The sequence below is a fragment of the Mustelus asterias genome, chromosome 14, assembly GCF_964213995.1.
Source record: "Mustelus asterias chromosome 14, sMusAst1.hap1.1, whole genome shotgun sequence".
NCBI classification, from domain to species: Eukaryota; Metazoa; Chordata; class Chondrichthyes; order Carcharhiniformes; family Triakidae; genus Mustelus; species Mustelus asterias.
Window position 1 is genome coordinate 69,094,154 of NC_135814.1, and position 22,227 is coordinate 69,116,380.

General features: G+C 42.4%; 1 protein-coding gene across 1 annotated transcript in view; it reads left to right on the forward strand.

The window, feature by feature from the left end:
- Window positions 1-19,693, forward strand: part of ankar (ankyrin and armadillo repeat containing) — a 113,219-nt gene extending 93,526 nt beyond the window's left edge. The window contains exons 20-25 of the mRNA XM_078227713.1: window positions 1,867-1,984; window positions 10,790-10,899; window positions 13,269-13,465; window positions 13,579-13,628; window positions 18,698-18,817; window positions 19,590-19,693. Of these exons, the coding sequence (XP_078083839.1) occupies window positions 1,867-1,984; window positions 10,790-10,899; window positions 13,269-13,465; window positions 13,579-13,628; window positions 18,698-18,817; window positions 19,590-19,693 (699 nt within the window). The remainder of the gene's footprint in view (window positions 1-1,866; window positions 1,985-10,789; window positions 10,900-13,268; window positions 13,466-13,578; window positions 13,629-18,697; window positions 18,818-19,589) is intronic.
- Window positions 19,694-22,227: the final 2,534 nt, after the last annotated feature.

The window sequence follows — 22,227 nt, forward strand, 5'->3', positions numbered from 1 at the left end:
GCATTTATTCCATCCAACCCTTCTGCAATCAGAATTAGCAGAATTAGCATCTGTCCCCCCACCCCCAGTTTCCCCCTGCCCCCGTCCCCTTCTGCAATCAGAGCTGGCATTCATCAGCTCCCCCCTTCCATGACCAGGGGTGGCATCTGTCCCCCCAATTTCCATGATCAGAGCCAGCATTCACCACCCGCTGCCATCTGCAATCAGAGCCAGCATTTATCCCCCACAAACAGTTGATGCCAACACCCCAAACAGTCAATGACCTGGCAGTGCCAACCTGCACCAGGGGGCAATGCCAGGGTACTGCCTGGCCATGCTATATTTACCTTTAGGCCCCCAGGGGGATCCCCACAATAGGTTCACGTCTGGGTGAATCTGTTGTAAACCATGCTGACGTGTTGTCACGTAGGTGAGGTTTGAAATTACAAAGATGACTCAATATCTAGCAAGGGGGGTGTTTAATTATATTGAAATATATTCAAATGTATTGAAATAAGGTTCATGTCCAGAAACTGATTATCTCGGCGGCGTGGAGCGGCGAAGTTCCGAAATCACTATCTTGCCGGCAAGATTTGCAATTTCCAGATTTTGCCGGATCTTGAGACCCTACCGGCAATCCCACAGAAAGCAAGAGTGGGCTCAAGATCCTGCCCACTGGCACATCTTCATTCAGATGATAGTAACTGAGATTTTCCGCCCCTCGTCGGAGGCAGCTCGCTATTGGCTGCTGAAGTCTATGACATTTTGTATGGCCCGCTCTGCTGCTGGTGAACCCATCACAAGGGGCTCACCTTCAGTGAGACTTTCCATTCCCACCGGTGGGAAGGGCCAGAAAATCCCGCCTGATATTTCTGGTTACCAAACCTATTCTGAAAACTTGCTTTAATTTTAAAATACAGTTTTTAAGAGGCAATGCAACCCAAAGAGGGGAGAAAAGAATCAGATGCACAACTAATTGAATGTGTTATCTAGCATCAAATGCGCAAGCTCATATGGTTAAATGTATTGTGACATTTACAGTCAAAAATCTTGGGAGGAATTCTCCCATCTGGGGACTATGTCCCATGGTGGGGATGGGAATGTGGAATACTTCCTGTTGTGGAAGCCAGAGGGAAAACATGCCATATCTTCTGCTCCAACCTCATTAATTACACAATCATGAGTTTAGCGCTATGTGGCATGTCGTATCTGGACACCATATTGAAAATGCATCCAACATCACAGACCCAATATTGACCTCCTGAGAAAGAAGATGGATCTCCAGGAACATTCTGAGGCTGGAAGATGGACCTCCTGCAGCAGGTGGAATCTAGAAGATCCACTTGTCAATGCACCCCCCAACACTGCTGTGGTTTTCTGGCCTGCTTGCTAGAGGCCTCCATTCCGAGGCAGCCCCAGGCATTGCTCAGTTAAATTCTAATATCTGCATGTATTTTGCAGCAATGTGTTTTCGTGCTGGCACCATAGCAAATCAGGTGTGGGTGGTTGAGCCTGCATTTGAATCCCATGAGCAAGATGCAAATCAGTTTCACGCCAGCTTTCAACGGCTTCCCGATCCGCCGTGGTGAGCACCAGCAGAAGATCCTGCAGGAAATTCACACCGGTGTAAAACCAATTTCTAGGCCTCCCATTGAATTCCACCCCCACCATTGAACATGCTAACGGGGGCACAAGAGAATTCTGCCCCTTGATACTGAAGGTTGGAAACAGATAACTAACAGCTCACTATGAAGATGGAGGTTTATGTATGAATGAAAACAAAAAGATTGAGGTTTTATAGGATGAGAAAAGATTATTTGGCCCTTGGGCCATGGAATGGATTGCAAAAGATTTGAAAGTAATTTCTTTCTTTTTCACATGGTGCAGATGATAATGTTAGCCAAGGTGATTACAAATATGGATGAGGTCACATTGTCAGCTACTGGTATCATAACTTTAGTCAATCTGCTCAAGTCAGAGAAGTCATCAACGGTCATTGTTGTAGGTAAAATACATTATTATGTTTATTGTTTTCAATTGTGCTAAAACATTTGTCTATATTTATAATTGCAAATCTGCCTTATGCAAATATGAAAAACAGACCATGGTACTACCCAGATCAATTAACGTCATAGAATTTGGATTTGTATTATCTTCCCAAGCATTCATTAATAGTTAATTTATGTCTTATTCTCATTGCAGGTTGACTGATAGTATATTGCATTATATATAATTATGATATGTGAAAGTGATCATATCCCAGTTAGTACTAGTCTTTCAAGTTACTGGCAAATATTTTATTATAGTCAAATTTCTATTCCTTCAAATCATATTCTTGTCATCAAAATATATTTATATATGAACATGCCAGAATTTTCTGTAATTCTGTACTCCTGTTTTGAGACATTGAGACAGTTAGCTGCTGTACAGCTCATTTTATATAATTGAAAATGTCTTGTAATGTGGCACTCATCCACACAACTAACAGGTTTCCCAGTTTGGTCCCTGGTCTGCTCAGATAGTTACTGTCAGCTGAAGCCAATGATGTAACATTCAGATTGACCTTGCTGTGGCTGGACTAGACATGGAAGATTGCTTGTGATCACAATTCCATAATCTAGCATCGTGTTGATCATTACAAATTCAGGTCTGCCACTCACACTGGATCTATAAGCAGTCTTATTTTTCTAGGAGTTCACCATGCTGCCCTAAAGCTACTTACATAATAGCTTTTAATATTACTTGAGGAGCAACAATTGCATCCTCTCGTGTCTGTCACACTGGTGGGGGGCACAATTTGTATGCATAATGCCACTTAAGTGGTGTTACAGAAGGTGATCACACTATAGGTGCATAGCTGGCAGCGCACAATCTTGCAAAGGATAATCGCATGGGTGCCCCAAGAGTGCCAGAAGCAATGGAGCTGGCGATAGCATAACACCATACTGTCCTATGCACTAATGCAGCAAATCTGAATCAGACAGATCCATTGAATTAATTTGCAACACAGCTCAACTGCACAATGGGCTTTGCACCAGCACTACTTAAAAGCCCAGTCAACAAGTTCTAGGTAAGATGCCTTTGACTCGCCTTTCCGGTTAGGTTGAGTTTGATGAAGGACTGTTCTGTGTTTTCGAAGTTGGATTTTTAGAGCTGGTGCTTAGAATCAGGGAGGATAGAGGAATACCTAACCCAGATATGAGGATAGCTGCTCTTGGTCTGCAACATGACCAGGAAGCAGAGGATGCATAGAAAGGAAGTTCCCGGAGAAAGAAATATAGAAACTAGGAGCAGGAGGAGGCCACTTGGCCCGTCAAGCCTGCTTTGCCTTTCATTATGATCATGGCTGATCATCCAACTCAATAGTCATCTTCCCCCTATATCCTTTGATCCCCTTCGCCCCAGGAGCTATATCTATCTCCTTCTTGAAAACATACAATGTTGTGGCCTCAACTGCTTTCAGTGGTAGCACATTCCACATGCTTACACCCTCTGGGTGAATACATTTCTCCTCATCTCAGTCCTGAAAAGTTCATCCCGTATCCTTAGACTTTCACCCCTGGTTCTGGACTCAACATCACTGGAAACATCCTTGTCAATCTGTGAGATCCCCCCTCATTCTTCTGATGTATACAATATAATCCTCACCGACTCATTCTCTCCTCATATGTCAGTCGTGCCTTCCCAGGAATCAGTCTGTAAATCTCTGCTGCACTGCAGTGTATGGCATGCTGGCCTTCATAAGTCGGGGCATTGAGTATACAAATTGGAAAATCATGTTGCAGCTGTATAAGATTTTGGTTAGGCAGAATTTGGAGTATTGTGTACAATTCTGGTCGCCACACTACCAGAAGGATGTTGAAAGGGTGCAGAAGAGATTTACCAGGATGTTGCCTGGTTTGGAGGATATGGACTAGGAAGAAAGGTTGAACAAACTTGGATCGTTTTCATTGGAGCATCGGAGGATGAGGGGGACCTGATAGATGTTTACAAGATTATGATAGGCTTGGATAGAGTGGATAGTCAAAGTCTTTTTCCCAGGATTGAAGGGTCAATTACTCAGGGGCGTAGGTTGAAAGTGAGAGGGGGAAAGTTTAAAAAGAGATGTAAGGGGCAAGTTTTTCCACACAGAGTGGTGAATGCCTGGAACGCACTGCTGGAGGAGGTAGTGAAAGCAAATTCTATAACAACGTTTAAGAGGCATCTGGATAGATACATGAATAAGCAGGAATGGAGTGATATGGACGACATAGAGGCAAGAAAATATTAAATTAGAAAGGCATCTGTGTCGGCACAGACTTGGTGAGCCAAAGGGCCTGTTCCTTTGCTGTACTGTTCTTCATTGCCTCTGTAGCAAAAACATCCTTCCTCAGATAAGGACACCAAAACTGAACACACTATTCCAGGTATGGCCTCACCAAGGCCCTGTATAATTGCAGCAAGACATCCCTGCTCCTGCATTCAAATCCTCTCATTATGAAGGCCAACATACCATCTGACTTCTTTACCGTTGACTTCACTTGCACACTTACCTTCAGCAACTGGTATACAAAGACACCCAGGTCTCGTTGCACATTCCACTCTCTCAATTTGTAGCCATTCAGATTCTGCCATCCTGCTTTTGCTACCAAAGTGGATAACTTCACATGTATCCACACTATACTGCATCTGCCATGCATTTGCCCACTCACTCAGCTTGTCCAGATCACTAAAGCATTTCTGCATCCTCCTCACAGCTCTCCCTCCCATCCAGCTCTGTGTCATCTGCAAATCTGGAGATATTACAGTTAGTTCCCTCATCTAAATCATTAATATATATTGTGAATAGCGGGTCCTAGCACTGATCCCTGTGGTTTCCTACTAGTCACTGCCTGCCATTCGGAAAAAGACCTGTGGATCCCTGCTCTTTGTTTCCTGTGTGCCAAACAGTTTTCTATCTAACTCAGTACACTACCCTCAATCCCATGTACTTTAATTTCACATGTTAACCTGTTATGTAGGACTTTGTTCAAATAAACCACATCCACTGGCTCCCTGTCACCAATTCTACAAGTTACATCCTCGATTTGTCAAGTATGATTTCTATTTTGTAAATTCATGCTGATTCTGTCCGATTCTACCACTGATATTCAAGTGCTCTGCTATAAAATCTTTGATAATGGACTCTAGAATATTTTCTACCATTGCTGTAAGTCTGACTAGCCTACAATTTCCTCCTCCCTTTTTAAACAGTGAGATTTCATTAGCTGCCCTCCAGTCTGTAGGAATTGTTCCGGAGTCTATAGAATCTTGGAAGATGACTATCCTCTGCCATTTTAGTTGAAACCCTCCCAACCAAAAATACTTCACCCAGGACATCAATCCTGGTCCTGTCCAGGTGTAACCCATCCAGTTTGTACTGATCCTACCTCCACCAGAACCAGTTCCATTATCCCAGGAATTGGAAATCCTCCCCCTCACACCATCTCTTCAGCAAGGTATTCATCCGATATATCCTGCTTTTTCTACTCTGACTAGCACATGGCACTGGTAGTAATCCTAACCTTTGAGATCCTATTTTTCAGCTTACTTCTTAACTTCATATTCTGCTTTGAGGACCTCACCCTCTTTTTTTACCTATATCCTTTGTATCAATGAGTTCCACAACCACTGGCCGTTCACCCTCCTCCTAAGAATATCCTGTAACCGTTGTGAGACACCCTTGACCCTAGCACCAGGGATGCAACATTCCATTCTGGAGTCTCATTACATTCCCCTTACATTGATTCCCCTTTAACTATTTCATTCCCACACTTTTTACTCCTCCCCTGTGCAGCAGAGCCAACCATGGTACAACGAATTTGGTTGTTGCTGCTTCCACCTGAGAGACCATTTCCCTCAACAGTATCCAAAGCGGTACATCTGTTTTTCAGGGGAAGATTCCTGCACTGCCTGTCTAGTCCTCTTGCTCTGCCTAGTGGTCACCCATTCCCAGGGAGGAGGAGGAAGCTCTATACAGAAGACTGTACCCAACAATTGTTTTTCTGGAGTTCTTTGTGTCTTCAACTAGGAGCAGTGCCTGACGCAACTCAGATTCAATAAGGACATGGTCACTGGACTATGCCAAATCCTACAACCTGATCTCATAGCAGGACAAGGATGGTCCTTCCAATGGCCTTGAAGTTCAACACTGCCCTTATGGTCTTACACTTCATGTCCTCCCAAGCAGGAATGGAAAACATCAGTAACAATTCTCAGTATGTTGTCCATTGCAGTCTGGAAGGCCAGGGAGATCCCCAGACCATCTATGAGAGAGTGGACTATCTGGCTCTAATTTCAGTTACTAACATTAACATGATGTAATCACCATTACATCAATCCGAAATGTTCCATCACAACATCCTCTTGATCATCATCCAACAATAAAAGCCTCCAACAAAAACCTTTCCATCGCATCTTAATCCAATAATGCATCCAATTAACAAACAGAAATTAACTATTCACTCTGTGCATTGCCTTAGTTTCTGGCTCATGGGTGCCATTCCGCTGACTTTCAATGAGGAAACTGAAAATAGGCTTGGAGGGTGCCTTTGAGTAGTTGTGGGTCTTGAGGTCTGGCTTCAGAGTGCAGGTTTGTGTACCATTATGCCAATGCTACTCCATTAGGGAGCAGCTCAACAATTCTAGTATGTGAGAGGATAGACTTCTGGATTGCTCTAAGAGCCTGCACGCCCCTTTGATCTGCAGTCATGATATCATCATATTGAGCCTGCATGGCAATAAGCATAGATCTCATATCCTCCATCTGAGTTTACTGCATCAACTAAATACTAGGTCATCTTCACCTGAACTGGAAGCTGAAGATAGGAACATTTAGCTCATTGAACTTGTTCTGTCAGTCAATTAAATTGTGGCTGATCTAGTGCCTAACAGTGTCTCTCTCTTCCTCCTGGTGTGCTGCAGCTGGCCAGGCAGCAATTCTTGGGTACTTGAAAGTATAAAAACATAAGGGGCGGACTGAGTTGAGGAGGGTGATTGAGAGGTAATAAGAGGGGCACAGTTACAACATCTATAGCTTTCACCATGCAAGAGTTCAGGGAGAGAGTGACAATAGAGTTGAGAAGGGGAATGAGAAAGTAGCTCATCATCACCATCAAATCTCAGAGATTCTCATGTAGTAGGCCTCATAATATACCAATGATAACATTGGATCTGTTATGGTGTGACAAATGGTAACATGCTGTAAAGCTCAGCTGACCCAGTAAACCGTAACCAATGACAAAATGATTTGGTAATCAGCCGACCAGCTGACTCAGTACAAATAAGAAGCTGCTGGGGTTTGTGGGAGCTTTGAATGGCTCAGGGTGAGGCCTGAAGTGTTGGAGTAATGAAGTCTCTTTATTAAACCTTTTGCCTTGGTTTATAAGTTGGAGTAAGTTTTATTTTATTGCCAATAACTGAAGAGTTCCTTCTGGTGGATCAACAACCATCTCCTCTATTGAGTTAAGTGGATGAAGTCAAGGTGGTACCTTGCTCTGCCTCTCTGTTCTGTCTCCTGTAATAAGTGACCTTGTTCTGCCATGGAAACAGCAGGATGTCAATGATTGTGTGACACTTTGCTAGTGGGTTGTGCCTGTCATAGCTGAATAATAAGTTTTATGGAGGCAGTGAGAGGTGGATGTGAGTCGGGCATCAATGGGAGATGAAAATAAATATTAGGCATGAGTCCTGTGTGCAACTGGGTGAGCGATGAGGGTGTGATGTATTGAGCAGAGAGGCTGATGTTTTGGTGGATATGATGTGAAAATACATTCACTGACCTTGGCCATACCTGTAAGGTCATTAAACTTCTCCCAGCACTGTTGCCAGGTCTTTGAGGCAAAAATCCAGGCATTTGTACAACTGGTTTCAGAAGGCATGCAACTGGCAAAGAGTACTCCGAGAGGAGCTCAGAGATGAGTGAAGTGCTCACGGAATGGCTCCACCTCAGGGGAGTGTGGGGTTGGCAGGGGTTAAGCAGGGTTCTATGGGAGGGGTGGGGGGAGCTGCCAGAGGTTGCTGGAGTTGTACTTGGGTGAAGAATGTTTCCTGGTGTGCTTGCTGTGTGCAGAGGCAGCCTTTAAATATGAAGCCTGGATCATTGAAGCACTGATGTGATGGCAGGGTGAGCAAATAAGAGGCTGTCTACCAGCAGTACAGTGTGAAACCCCTGCCTGCCTTCTTTATCAACTAAGTCCCACATTATGCAGCGTTAGTCACCATTGCCACCAACGGGCTCTGTGCTGCTTTTCCTGCCTGACATCGGATTTTGCTGATATCAGAGAAAATCTCAGCCATTGCCTCTCTGACTCCACCCTTAATGCTAGCCTCTAGCAGCTGAGAATTTTGGAGCCTTCTCCCTCGCCTGCACTTCCATTTTTCTTCACCTTCAATATCAGTTATTTTCAGACTTCAGTTAACCAGCAGAGGTTTCCTTTAAGAGGGTCAGAGTGCCTTTGAGAGCTGGAGGATAGCTACAATACATGTTAGCCCCACATACACTCCAGCTCTCTGTTGTTCTTAAAGCTAGCCACCAATGCAGGACCTGCCAGACTATCCACTCTAGTTGTTTAAATGAGGATATGGGCACAAATTACTTTTTGTCTACTTTCACTAGAATATGCACAAGCAAAGTGTGAATTGTGGTCCCCATACCAGAATAATGGCACAGTCCAATCTTGATCCAGATTTCTTGCATCTCTCTAAAGACAAACTGATCAGACACTCGAGGCTGGCACAAAAGAAGGAATTAAGAGTTTGGAGATTCCCCAATGTCACAATGCAGCCTCTTAACCAATGCTACCTTCATGGTGGTGATTTGGGGATGGAGCGGAATCACGCTTGCTACCAGAGGTGTTCAATGGAGAGGTTAAAAAGCCTGCCTCTGTTCAGTGAGCCATCAGTCCAGTTCTGGAGATAAGTGTGAGCCTCCAATCCTCAGCCCATTACCATTCCGGTTCATAATGCCCACAACCCAGTATCCGCTTAAGGTAAAATCCACAAGCCCTATAATAACATTGGGAAGTCTTTGCGAAATACAAACATCTGTCAAGGTAAACAAAGATTTCTTGAATATCTGCTCAAGAACTATTATTTACTTATCAGTGCATAAATCTGTAAAAACAAAGAAGCTCACTTTCCCTCGCGATCTGCGTCAACAACCCCTGTGAACTGAATTCATCAGGAATTCATAATAAGATTCTACTGCACAACTATTTAAACAATCCTTGCTGAGCTAAATACATTAGTGGGCTTGGAAATCAGCTAAGCTGTCAAAGTGAGATTCAAATGAACATTTGTGTCAACAACCCCTCGTGAAGTCAATCCATTAAAGCCTTAGAACACAGTCAGAAGCTCAATCTGTCAAAGCATTGAAACAGCAAAACAGATGGCTAAGATGAACTGGGTGGAAATATCAAAGCCACTGACACATTTCACTCCAACATATTTGGATTTCACTATTGCACAATACAGGATAACTCTATATCCAGTGGATACTATATTCTAATGCATGTGAAGATTTTTCCATTTTCCTTTGACAGCTTGGCCTTTCAAAACAAAGCTTTAGCCATCACTCGCTGTATTAAAAGCTTATATCACTTATGATACAACATTTAATTATGACATGTAAATTTGACAACACCTTTTGTGCTTTCCGTTCATATGGCTCCTGCCTGTAAACCATGGTTCACAAGATTTCTGTGCTGCTGTGGATCATATTGGCTTGCTAAACTGGCCTGATTCCATCAAAATTGCAGATGGTCTTGAATGCCTCTTTCCACAATGGTGCTGCAATGACAGGATATCATGATGTGGGGTCCCAATCCGCACACTTATTCCATGCTGATGTACCAGAAATGGGGCGGGGAATCCTGTTTTTAGGTCCCACCTGTCATTTTTAAATGGTGCCTGATGCCTTGGCTCTATGTCATGATGGGAAAATCCAGCCTTCAATATCAGCTTGTGTATAAAGGACATTCATTTACTGATAACTCACTAGCTCCAGGATAAGAAAGGAAGGGCGAAAGCTGGATAATGTGAAGTAAAACACTAAATATGATATCTTAGCAGTCAGACTACCAGCAAATCCATGACAATCCCTCTTACCTGAGCCAAGTCTATTTTGTAAGATTTCAGCCTATGCACTGTGATGCTGAAAAATTTGAATGCAATGTCAATCCTAAATAATTAAAATAAATCAAGACACACATTTTAAGTGATACCATTTTTTCTTATCATTTCTTTTCAATGTTATTTGTACACATTTTATAAACAATATAATCTCTTCTATTTACACGAGTCTTTATTCTATCTTCTTAATGTTTCCGTATAATGTATATAATATGTATATAATATAACTCCCTCAGAGTTAATTAAAATACTTATTTTCTTCAGCATACTCCTCTACTGTCCTGAAGATATGAATCCCCTTTTGAGGAACAGGTCCTTGGCACCAATCGAATAACTGGTATTCATGTATGAGGCTAAAGAGTGATTGGTGGAGGGTTCTTTGATCTTGATGAGTGTTACAGCTGAATTCATTGGTGATGGTTTCCTTGTTTTGAGTGCCATCTGTCCATGAACAAATCCTAAATTGATTTTCAATTCATGTATAGCTCATTCTTGATCATCTCATAAATTTATATGTACAGTTCTTTAAGAGCTCATGTTATTTAATATGATTTGCTTCTCAAATTTTAGTTCATGCAGAGTATCTGTTAAGTTAACTTAATAAAATTATATTGTAGATTAATGCTGTTTTAATCAATGTGTACGATTGTTATCCCTCTAGGACAGCATCTGTCCTCTCTTACCCAGACCAGAGCAGGTATTTCTGATGCCATCATTACAATGGGAGCTGTGGAACACCTTTGTCCACATTTATATGCTGAGAGGGAACAGGTAAAAGAATCACAAACAGAAGTAAAATCTTTGTGAATATATCTTTGCACGTTACAAAGGATATTGCGTCACTTTTGTGGAGTTGCACACTCACATTGTGTTGCGGTTTAAAACTTTTCTGTGATGTTCGAACCCAGATGCTAGGAGTATCCTGAACTTTTAGTGCAGATAATTACTACGTAACATCCCCATGTTAGGTTCCGCTATATTCTATTTTTTTCCTCATTAATTTACATCAATTAAACTGAATTCCTATGGAAAATAGTCTTAACAGCAATAAATTAACAAGGTCAAAATGTTGCTGGGACAAACGGAGTGGTAGTGGGAAAAGAAACTGAATTTTATGCAAGGCCCCATGCATAAAAGTTGGGAAGGAGCCCTCCTGCACTTACTTGGCTGGCTCATCCCACAGCCATTATAAGGCGATGAGGCGGGCACCCATCCCTCCCCAAGTGGAAGTCCTGCTTCCGTGAGCTGCCAGTCCATCAGAGGATGGGCTGCTCTGATGTCCCAGCAGTGCACCACAAAGCAATGGCCAGTGTTAGGATAGCAGCAAGGCCAAGAGGGAGATGTTCAGGATTGGAGCTGGGATATAAGGTAGACTGGTGTCTTGCTGGGGCCAGATTGGCAGGACCTGATGAAAAGGTGAGAGGGGTGGGGACACGAATGGAAAAGGCAAGGGGAAGGAACATGGATGTGGGTTTTACACTTGGAGGGGATCTTCTGATGGGCACAAGATGCCCATTGAGGAGCAAACCCCCCGCCTCCCCCCACTTGCCAGAAACCAGGCTCGCCAATGTTTTCTGATACCCATGGTGGAACAGCATATACCTGGTCACCAGGCTAAAATCCAAGCAGCACCAGGATTAGGCCCTTAGAAAAGAAAAATAAAACAAAATGGGTGTGGAGTTTGCAATCTGAAATTTATTGAACTCAATCCTGAATTCAGAACACTGTAAAGTATCTCAGCGAAAGATAGGGTGCTATTCCTCTAGGTTACGTTGAACCCTTCTGGAGCATTGCAGTAGGCTGAGGGCAGAAGGTCAACATGAGAGCAGGGTAAGAGTATTAAAATGGCAGGCCATCAGAATCTTAGAGGTCACATTTGAGGACTGAACAAAGATGTTCCGCAAAACAGTCACCCAATCTATATTTGGTCTGCTCAATGTAAAATTGACTGTATTGCGGACAATGAATACAATATACTAAATTGAAAGAGGTATATGCAAGTCATTAATTCACCTTGAAGAATTGCTTTAAACCTTGGACAATGAGAGAAGAGCTTAAAAGGCAGGTGCTACCTGTCTCCTGCACTTATATGGATAAGTGTTGAGGGAAGAGGAGGAGGTGTTCAGGGTGATTTAGGAGTGGACTACAGTGTCACAAAGGAAATGGTCCCTTCAGTTTGCTGAAAGGGGTTGGAGAAGACATGTTTGATGATACATTATGTGGAGTTGGCAGAAATGGTTGTGGAGTTCTGATTAAAGGTCCTTGACCTGAAACTCTGTTTCTCTCTCCACAAATGCTACCTAGCTGCTGAGTATTTCTAGCATTCTCTGTTCTTATTGTTGCTGACTGTTCTGTTGAATGGAACAAATGTCTTTGTTGCTTTATTAGTGCTTTAGAGTCACTAACTGAGGGTGCACAAACTCAGAATCACAAATTGTATTTAAAACAACTCCCTTACCAAAGAACAATTACAGTTTATATTTTCAGCCACCATAGAAAATTATTCTTGTCTCTTCATTCCCCTGATGCTTCCACTGTAAAGAACAAGGCCAAAAGTGATGGTACCAGTTAATTAATTGTTTTTAGATATCACACACTCCTTCACTAAAATTGCCCATTTAATTGAACGCATTTGTTTTCATGATGACAGAAATTTGGAGTGGTTTTAAATCATTTTCCCTTTTGAGTCCATTACCTTTAGATTATATAGAAAATCACTAATGCTGTGATCTGCATGTAATTTAATCCTCTACTTTTACTATTGAAACTGACTTCAACCCCTCTCTGATAAGAAGCTCCCTCACCACATCATAAAGTCAGACATCTCTGTTCAGTTGGATTCCTGTTCCTGTTAGTAAGTGTAAAACCACCAACTAGATTTCATTCTCTCAAGAGACTTTGTAAGAATAGGTAGCTAGAAAAATAGATTAAAAAGTCACTGTTCTGACCATGGAACTGAAGCAGCCAGTATAATGTTCATGTAGTATGCATTAAACTAGCTTGTGTAATATGACTACAATAATGGAATACTTAAAACAGTCAGTGGATCCAAGGTTTTAAAAAGCATTTCATTCTACACCATTGTCCCTCATTTCATTGAAGATTAATATAAAGGACAGCAAAATAATTGGTTCTTTCAGGTTCGTGATTCATGTGCTACAGCCTTGGGATACTTAAGTTTTAATCCAACTGGCCATCGTCACCTGATGATGGAGTGCAGGAATCAGCCAGAATTGTATGAACTTTTAATAGCTAACATATGCAATGATGGCAAAATCAGTAAGGAATTTACGGAGGAATTCAAAATGCAAAGATTAATTGGCCTGCCAGCAGAAAGGTATGAAAACATAAGATTGAAAAACATTACAAATTCTGCAAATGCTCTGAAACATAGCTTAGCTAACATGAGTGGACTTGTAATAAACTGTTTTTGTTTTTTATTTAAAACAGACTGGAATTAAGTGAAGGCCAGCAGCAAGTGGTCAAATCAGACAGGAACGGTAAATTAATAGAATCCATAAATTTAACAGTGATTTCAATAATTTAGCTCACATATATCTATTTAAATGGTAGGAAAGTAATTCAGAATCACAAAATGGTAACAACACAGAAGAAGGCCATTCGACCTGCCATGTCTGTGCTGGCTCTCTTGAGGAATTCATCTATTGCCACTCCCAGACCTTCTCCCTGTCACTCTGCACATACTTTTTTTTCAAATAATAATCCAATTACCTCTTGAAGTGAACCTGCTTTCAACACACTCTTTGGAGAAGTGCATTCTAGATCCTAATCACTCGTGGAAGAGTTTTTCCTCATGCTGCCATTACTTCTTTTGCCAAATACCTTTTACCCGTGCAACCAGGTTCGCGATCATCCTATTAGTGAGAACAGTTTCTCCCTATCTACTCCATCCAGACCCCTCATGATCTTGTATACCTTGGTCAAATCACTCCCAAGATTCTCTTCTCCAAAGAAAAACATCGCAGTTTTTCCAGTTACTGATGTAACTGAAGTTCCTCATACCTAAAACCATTCTTGTTGTTACGGACAGTTAAGGGAGGCAAACTGAATTCCTTTATTTTTTCACTGTCTGTGAACAGAGATGTTTTAATTTGTGAAACAGGTGGTGGTGTGTTTCTACAAACCCTCTGTTTGTGACATCAATTTTAAGCAAATTCTATTTAGGGATAAATCAGAAGTATTGTTTATTCATACATTCAAACTAGTGGCAGGAATGGGAATTATCATCAATACTACATATACACATACAAGCAGGAGCTAGGAAAGAAAACAGTTTTACAATTAGGAATAATTTAACACAAAAGAAATGCAAAGATTCGAGCCAGAACTCTCCGGTCTCATACACTCTGCCACTGTTGCCAGTGAGAATGGGGAATTTGGCACTGAGCCAAATCTCCATTCACTGCAGCAGAACCAGAGAATCTAAGCCTCAGTGAGGTTGGAAAATTCTGGCCCTGGATATTAATTCACGTGAATGTCAGGGTCCAGCATGAGGTAATTTATGTTGGAGTTAATGTTCAGGCAGGTTCAGTTAACTGAAAGCTGGAGTTGCAGAATCTCTTTAAAGTTGGTGATGACACAGAAAGATGAGGTTGGTACACAAAGACTTGAGCCGCGATCTTACCTTTTCGCCCCGCTGGCCAATGGGTGGGACAATCTGGTAAGATCGCGAGAGAGCTGAGAAATCAGTCTCATGCCCAATTTCTCTCCTCTTGCGATCTTACCAGCACTGGATATCTGGCGAGATAAGCCTCGCACCCTATTTGGGTGTGAGGTTGATTGCAATATTTAAATTCTACTTAAAATAAAATTTAAAGTTACAAGTGAGCCTGGGACGCAATTGTCCGGGCTCACTTGCCTCTGTCGCCTTGCCGGTGAAGGGTCGGTCCAGCAAGAATCATGCATGGTCCCCATCAATGGGGACCAGATGTGATGGCCATGCTTGTAGGACTGGAGGCCATTGAAGCCTCCTGGGAAGTCAGAGGCAGAGTGGGGGGTGCCCCTTGGGCAGTGTCAGCCAGGCATTCTGGCACTGCCTATCAGGCACCCTGGCACTGCCAGCTTTGCACACTGGCAGTACCCACTGGGCATCAGGCAGTGCCAAGGGATGCGGGTCCTGAGGGGCAGGGACAACTGGGAGTGAGGCCAAATGGGGGCAGGCCGATTGGAGGGATGACTGCTGCCACTACAACAGCGATGGGGAGGGGAGCCACTGCCACTCTGTAACAGCGATCAGGGCGGGGGTGACTGCTGCCATTCTGCAAAGACGATTGGGGGTCTGCTGCCGCTCTGCAACCGGCAGTCGGGCAGTCCATGCACAGGGCATGGGGGGGTATTTGGCCGAGGAGCCCCGCAGTAGTGGGGGCGCAATCAGTCTGCATGGGATGGAATCAATTGCAGAGCCCCATGGTAGAGGGGTGTAGAATCAGCCACGAAGGCCAGCAGTAGTTGGGGAGGCAGTAACTATCATATCTGTGTTCACATAGCAGAGATATCTGCACGTGCGTAATGGTGCTCTTTGTTACTATCTGCCAGCTTTCCGGCGATCCAGGCCCTGCCCCTCCCCTGCTGGTTAGAAACAAGTTCTCTTTTTTTTGATAGAATTGGGTAAGATTCGATTTTATCTGCCCAAAAAACAGCATGATTCTCTCCTGTTTTCACGTTTGATTGCACTTAATGTTTTTGCTAAGATTCCCTCCACCACCATCACCACCCCCCCCACCCCCACCCCCCAGCTCTACAGAAAATGGCAGGAATTGTCTGAGAATTAAGCTTCGGGGCAGTTTTAGACTTGAGGCAAGTTATAGTGTCAGCCTTGAGTCCTTTTTTTGTGGTGACAGGTTGGATGCTAAACAGCCGGCTGCCTTGGGAATCCAGGAATGTAACATTAAAGCTTTCCAAAGATCAGAGGAGTTTGGGTCACATAATGTTGTTCATTGTTGAATGGGTTTCAGGTTTGAAAATCTATTGTTCCCCTTAGTGGATAGATGGTGGTTAGTGGTGCATCCGCAGGTATAACAAGTTTCAATGGCCCACTCTTTGTTTTAAGTTCAGGCTGGGCAGACAGGCCGTCTGCTGTTCCCTCATTTCATTGATTGTAATAGATCCAGCAATGAAAGTTGTGAGATCCCACAAGGATGAGGGTTGAGCTTTGTTCTGTAATTATTGTTGGATGTTTCCCGGACTGTAGCCAACTTGCAAATCATGTAACTTGTAGCAGCCATGTTTTCGGTACAGCAATACCCATTTTTAAATAAGCAGAAAGCAAGGTTTGATTTAAACAATTTATGATCTCTTGCATGTATCATGGACATGACTGTGAATCCTTTCTGCATTTTTCTAATGCCTTCACATTCCCTCCAAATTGTGGTGCCCAGAACTGGTGGCATGCATCTGCTGAGGCTGAACCTGTGTTTTCCACAAGTTTAACATAATTTTATGCTTTTGTTCTCAATGTCCCTATTGATAAAGCCAAAGTTGCTATATGCTTTATTAATAGCAGTCTCAACTTGTGCTGTTACCTTATATGATTTATATACATTAACAGCCAGGTCCCTTTGCTTCTGTACTCCCTTTAGAATTGTTCACTTTATTTTATATTGTCACTGAGTTCTTATACAAAAATGGAACATTTTCCACTTCTCTGCATTAAATGTCATCTTCCAATTGTCCATCCATTCTACCAACATGTCTATGTACTTTTGAAGTTCTACACTACCCTCCACACGTCACAATACTTCAAAAAATTTTAATCATTCGCAATTTTTGAAATTGTGCCCTCTGTGCAAAGGTCTAGGACATTAATATATATCAGGAAGAATAGGGGTTCAAGCACCGACCCCTGGGGAGCCCCAATATATATTCTCCTCCAGTCTGAAAAACAGCTGTTAACCACGTCCCTCTCTTTCCTGTCACTCAGCCAGTGTCATGTCCAAGTTGCTACTTTCCCTTTTATTCCATGAGCTCTAAATTTTGCTTACAAACCTGTTATACAACGCTTTATCTAACGCCTTTAGAAAATCCATTTACACAACCTCTCTGTTACCTCATCAAAGAACTCAGGCAAGTTAGTTAAATAGTTTTCCTTTAACAAATCCATGGTGGCTTCCCTTAATGAGCCCATTTTTCCCAAGTGACTACTAATTATGTTGTGAATTATTGTTTCTTGAAGTTTTCCCAACTGACTGGTCTGTTATTTTTCATTTTTGAACAAGCATGTAACATTCACAATTCTCCCAATACTATTTCATCACCCATGAGTCTAAGGAAGACTGGAAAATTGTGACCAATGCATCCACAATTTTGACTCTCACTTGCTGCAGTATACTTGGACACGTCTCATTGGGTTTTGATGCCTTATCAACTTTAAGTACAGGTAGCCTATCCAGTACCACTTCCTTATCAATTTTAGAACATTAAAATGTCTAAATGAGTTCTTCTTTCACCATGATCTGTGTTCCTTGATAAAAACAGATTCAGAGTATTCACTTAATACCTCAGCCATACTCATGCCCTCATGCATGAATCACCTTTTTGGTCCCTCTTGGCCCTAATTCTCCTCTTTGTGCTCCTGAATAGAATATATTTGGAGTCCCTTCTATGCTGGCTACCAATTTCTTCTCATGGTCTCTGTTTGTTGCTACTCTTATTTGCTTTTTCAATTACCATCCAAATTCTATATTAAGCCTTGTTCTTGGTTGTATTATCCACTTGACAACTTGGCATTAGCACAATTTTTCTTCATCTTAACCTCTATCACTTTTGCCATTCAAGGAGCTCAGGATTTGTTTTTCTGACATTTCCCCTTCATGGAAATATACTTGACTGGGCCTGACCTATCTCTTCTTTAAAGGCAGTCCATTGTTCATCTATAGTTTTGTCTTCCAATCTTAGATTCTAATTTATCTGGGTCAGATCAATTCTTATCCTATTGAAGTTAGTTTCCCCTTGTTAATTATTTTTACCCTGGATTGTTCCTTTAGTTTTCCATAGACAACCTAAGGGCGGAATTTCCTGTTTTTTAAGCAAAATGGCATAGTGGGCAAGAAAAGCAACGTGGAAACCATGGACCACCACCCACACAACACCACCCCGACATGAAATACCCCTCCAATACTACTTCCCTGGCACTGCAATACCCAGGCAGTGCCAGGTACACATTGGAGCAGACCCATTGTTATAGGTCTGTCAGTGACATGAATGGAGATTCTGACGGGGCAGGGATCTATCTGGTATAAAGGTCTGATAATGACATTTAAATTAATTCAAATTGGGATGATATCAGGTTTATCTGGAATTAAGAACCTTCTAATGACCCGTGAAATATTTGTCAATTGTTGGAAAAACCCACCTGGTTCACTAATGACCTTTAGGGAAGGAAATCTGCTGTGCCTACCCGGTCTGGCCTACATGTGACTCCAAACCCGCAGCAATGTGGTTGATTCTCAACTGCCCTCAGACAACTAGGGATGGACAATAAATGCTGGTCAGCCAATGACACCCAAGTCCCACAAATGAATTTTTAAAATTCTCATTATGTCATTGGCAGGGAACAGGGAAAATCGATACAGAAAACCCCACTGGCGTAAGCCATGTTTTGGGACTCCCTCAGGATTTCCTGATCCAGCCCCCAAAAATGAGAACAGAAAATCTCCCCCTAAATCTTATGGTACAGTCATTACTGGCAAATTCTATCAAATTTATTAATCATATTGATGTCATTGGGATGGAAGTCATATGGCTTTGTTAGTAAATATAAAATTCCCATAGCATTTGAAGAACAAGACATTTTCTTGATACCAAAGCTAACTTTTTAAATGGGGATGGGCAATAAATGCTGGCCAGCCAGCAATGCTTATGTCCCACAAATGAATTTTAAAAATCTCAACCAATACTATGAAAAGCAGAATTGTGGATTTTTCATCTTACTTCTGACACTTTCTCCTGCCTTTGCCTATATAATAGCAACCAAAATAATTTACATGGTGCTATATAATTGCAAATTTACCATTAAAGGGAAAATGATATAATTAATCGAAACACTTGTTTTGTTTTAATCACAGTGAGATTGAAAACAGCAAGTTGTCCACATGATCAGAAGAAAATAATGGCTTTACGATCAAAATCTGCTCCCCAATGAAAAGCCTAGGACTGCTGAACAAGATGTTATTTGCTGTTTCTATAGCAAAACACGTTCATCTTTCAAAACAAAATGAAACAAAAGGAATTCAAATAAACCTCTGGTCAGGCTATTTGCTTCTTGCTTAGGGATCTAAACAGAATGTAAAATTTGCTGCAGTGTTACTCATGTTCATCTCAGTAGCAAAGACCATTAAAAAAACTTCCAATATATTTCCATTTTTGAATTGAAGGTATGTCAGGCAAATTGATAGCATATTGTTGCAAAATTTCTTATTGTTTGTAATGATCTTCCTTTGCAGGTTACGCTGCTCCAATTATTGTACTATTTCCAAATTATCTATTTACTTTTGTACACAGTATGATGGAACCTCATCACAGTGGCTGTGCAACTCCCCGGCTGTAAAAGTGCTGGGTCAGGCATGCCATGTGTACAACAGAAGCATGCAGAGTGGACAGATCATTATTTCAAACAACCTCTAATGCTGAGTTGTCACGCAATCTGCCATTTTTGAGCACATACGTCTAGATAACACCCATCCTTAATCACTCCCATGCATTTAGCTGCATAAGGGAGTCTCCCACCTGTGCTACTTAGAGATCATCGGACAAGATTCAGATGAGTGCCTTTTAATTTTCCTTTGTTGATTCAAAGATATTGGAAATACTGTCTTGAGTGTTAATGGAGGAGTTTGCAAACATTTTGGAAATATGAGTAAGTGGTGCTGGATTTTGACAAAGGTCAGAGGAAGCAGTTGGCCTGTCAGGAGCAAATCTACTTTGGTATGGGAACTATAGCTGCAGTTTCTTTTGGGCTGCAGTTTAACTTGGAAATGGGCAGATGCAGCAAGTAGGGGAAACTGCAAAAAGGGAGGAGGAGGAGCCCTTCCATCCAAGGGTCTTCAGAAAGCACATCCATGTCCACCACAGTCAGGATCAGCGTCTAAGGCACCTGTGTTTGACCATGGTGGTTATAGCTGAACTGTGCCACATGATGCCACCACAAAGCAGGAAAAACATAACACTGCCTGTGGTTGTTAAGGTGACTTTAACACTAAATTTCTAAGCCAGAGGATCTACCCAGGCAGGAGCAGGCACCTGTATCAACATTTCTCACAGTTCGCTGTCCATCATCCCATCAGATGCCCTGCACACATGACCTTTACCCTTATTAAAGAGAAACAGTTGGAGTGGGCACATAACTTAGCCAGGCTAGCAGGATGCCCAATGGTATAGGGTGCAATTGGCTGCATATATATGGCCCTGCAGAGTCCACATGTTAATGTGCCATAACCACACAGTTTGGCAGTCCTTTAATATGCTATTAGTCTCAGGCTATGGGTCCAGAAGATCCTGTCGAATGTCCACTATCCTGGCATCGGCCATGCTGCATTCATTCTGTAGCAGTCAGGCCTGCCTGCCATCTTTGGTCCACCACAAGAACTGGAGAGTGATTGCTGGGTGACAGGGGATACCAGCTCTATGCCTGGCTTACGATTCTCCATTGTGATACCCTAGTCTATTGTTCAGTCACCTCAACAGCCCGTCCCTTCTCCACAGCAAAATATCTCCTTTTTTTCTTTCCTTGTCACCACCCAAGACTCCAAACACTCCTTCCAAGTGAAATAGCGATTTACTTCTTTCAAATTAGTGTACTGTATTCATTGTTCACGATGTGGTCTTCTGTATACTGGGGAGACCAAACTGCTTTGCAGAACTGTCATTTCAGTTCACAAATATATCCCAAGCTTCCAGCCGTTATTATAATTCTCCATCTTGTTCCTATACTGACTTTTCTGTCTAGGGTCTGCTACAGTGTTCCAGTGAAGCTCAATGTAAGCTCAAGGAACAAGGGTGGTACAGTGGCACAGTGGTTAGCACTGTTGCCTCACAGTGTCAGGGACCCAGGTTCAATTTCAGCCTTGGGTGACTGTGTGGAGTTTGCATGTTCTCCCCGTGTCTCATGGGTTTCTTCGGAGTGCTCCGGTTTCCTCCCACAGTCCAAAGATGTACAGGTTAGGTGGATTGGCCATGCTAAATTGCCCCTTCGTGACCAAGGATGTTTAGGTCAGGTGGGTTAGCCATGGAAAATGTGCAGGGTTATGGGGATAGGGCAGAGGAGAGGGCTTGGGCGGGATGCTCTTTCAGAGAATCCCAGTGAAAATATATAGCAGGAACCCCATTGCCATGCATTTTAATATAATTAATGGGCTTCCCATGTCCCCGCTTAGCCTGCCTCCCACATCCAGCCTTTGCACTTGATATGAGCGAAGTTATATAAATTCCCCAAAAAGGTGAAATCAGCATTTCAAGGCCTCAAAGTTGTTGAAGAGGTGAAGCTTACAAAGTGCATGCAATTTAAATTCAGCTGTCAAACTGAAAGTTCTCAAATCGGGCTTGCAGAAACTTAACTTCGAGAGCAACTTATTTCTGGTGAAGTGGCCTTTTAATGAGCATGAGATGCTAATACAGGTAAATAGGGTTCCAGACATTGTTCATCGGGAAGCCTGACCCACCTTTAACTACCTTGAAAATCAGGAGAACAAAATTCAAACAGTCGAACCTACTATCAGGAAACATATATTTTGTCTCCAAACCATGATTCCCATAGTCGGCGGGATCAGATCATTCATCCACTGAATAAAGTTCCAGCATTTTTTGTTTTTATTTCACTCACCTGACCCTGACTCTACACCAGGCTCAGAGGTACACACAGTACCAGTTTCTGAGCTGCTGCCAGCAAGCGTCAATCAATATTGTGATAGTACTTCTTCATTAGAGCTTTTGTGCTGCCCTTGATCTTTATGATGGGGCTGTAAAGACTGTCAGGAGAGAACATTTTGGGACTCTGAAAGTAGAATAGGAGATTGGAGTGAGTTTAGCAGCGTCGGGTGGAGAGGCCCATGCTCTCACCACCTGCAATTTGCACTATGCTAGTTG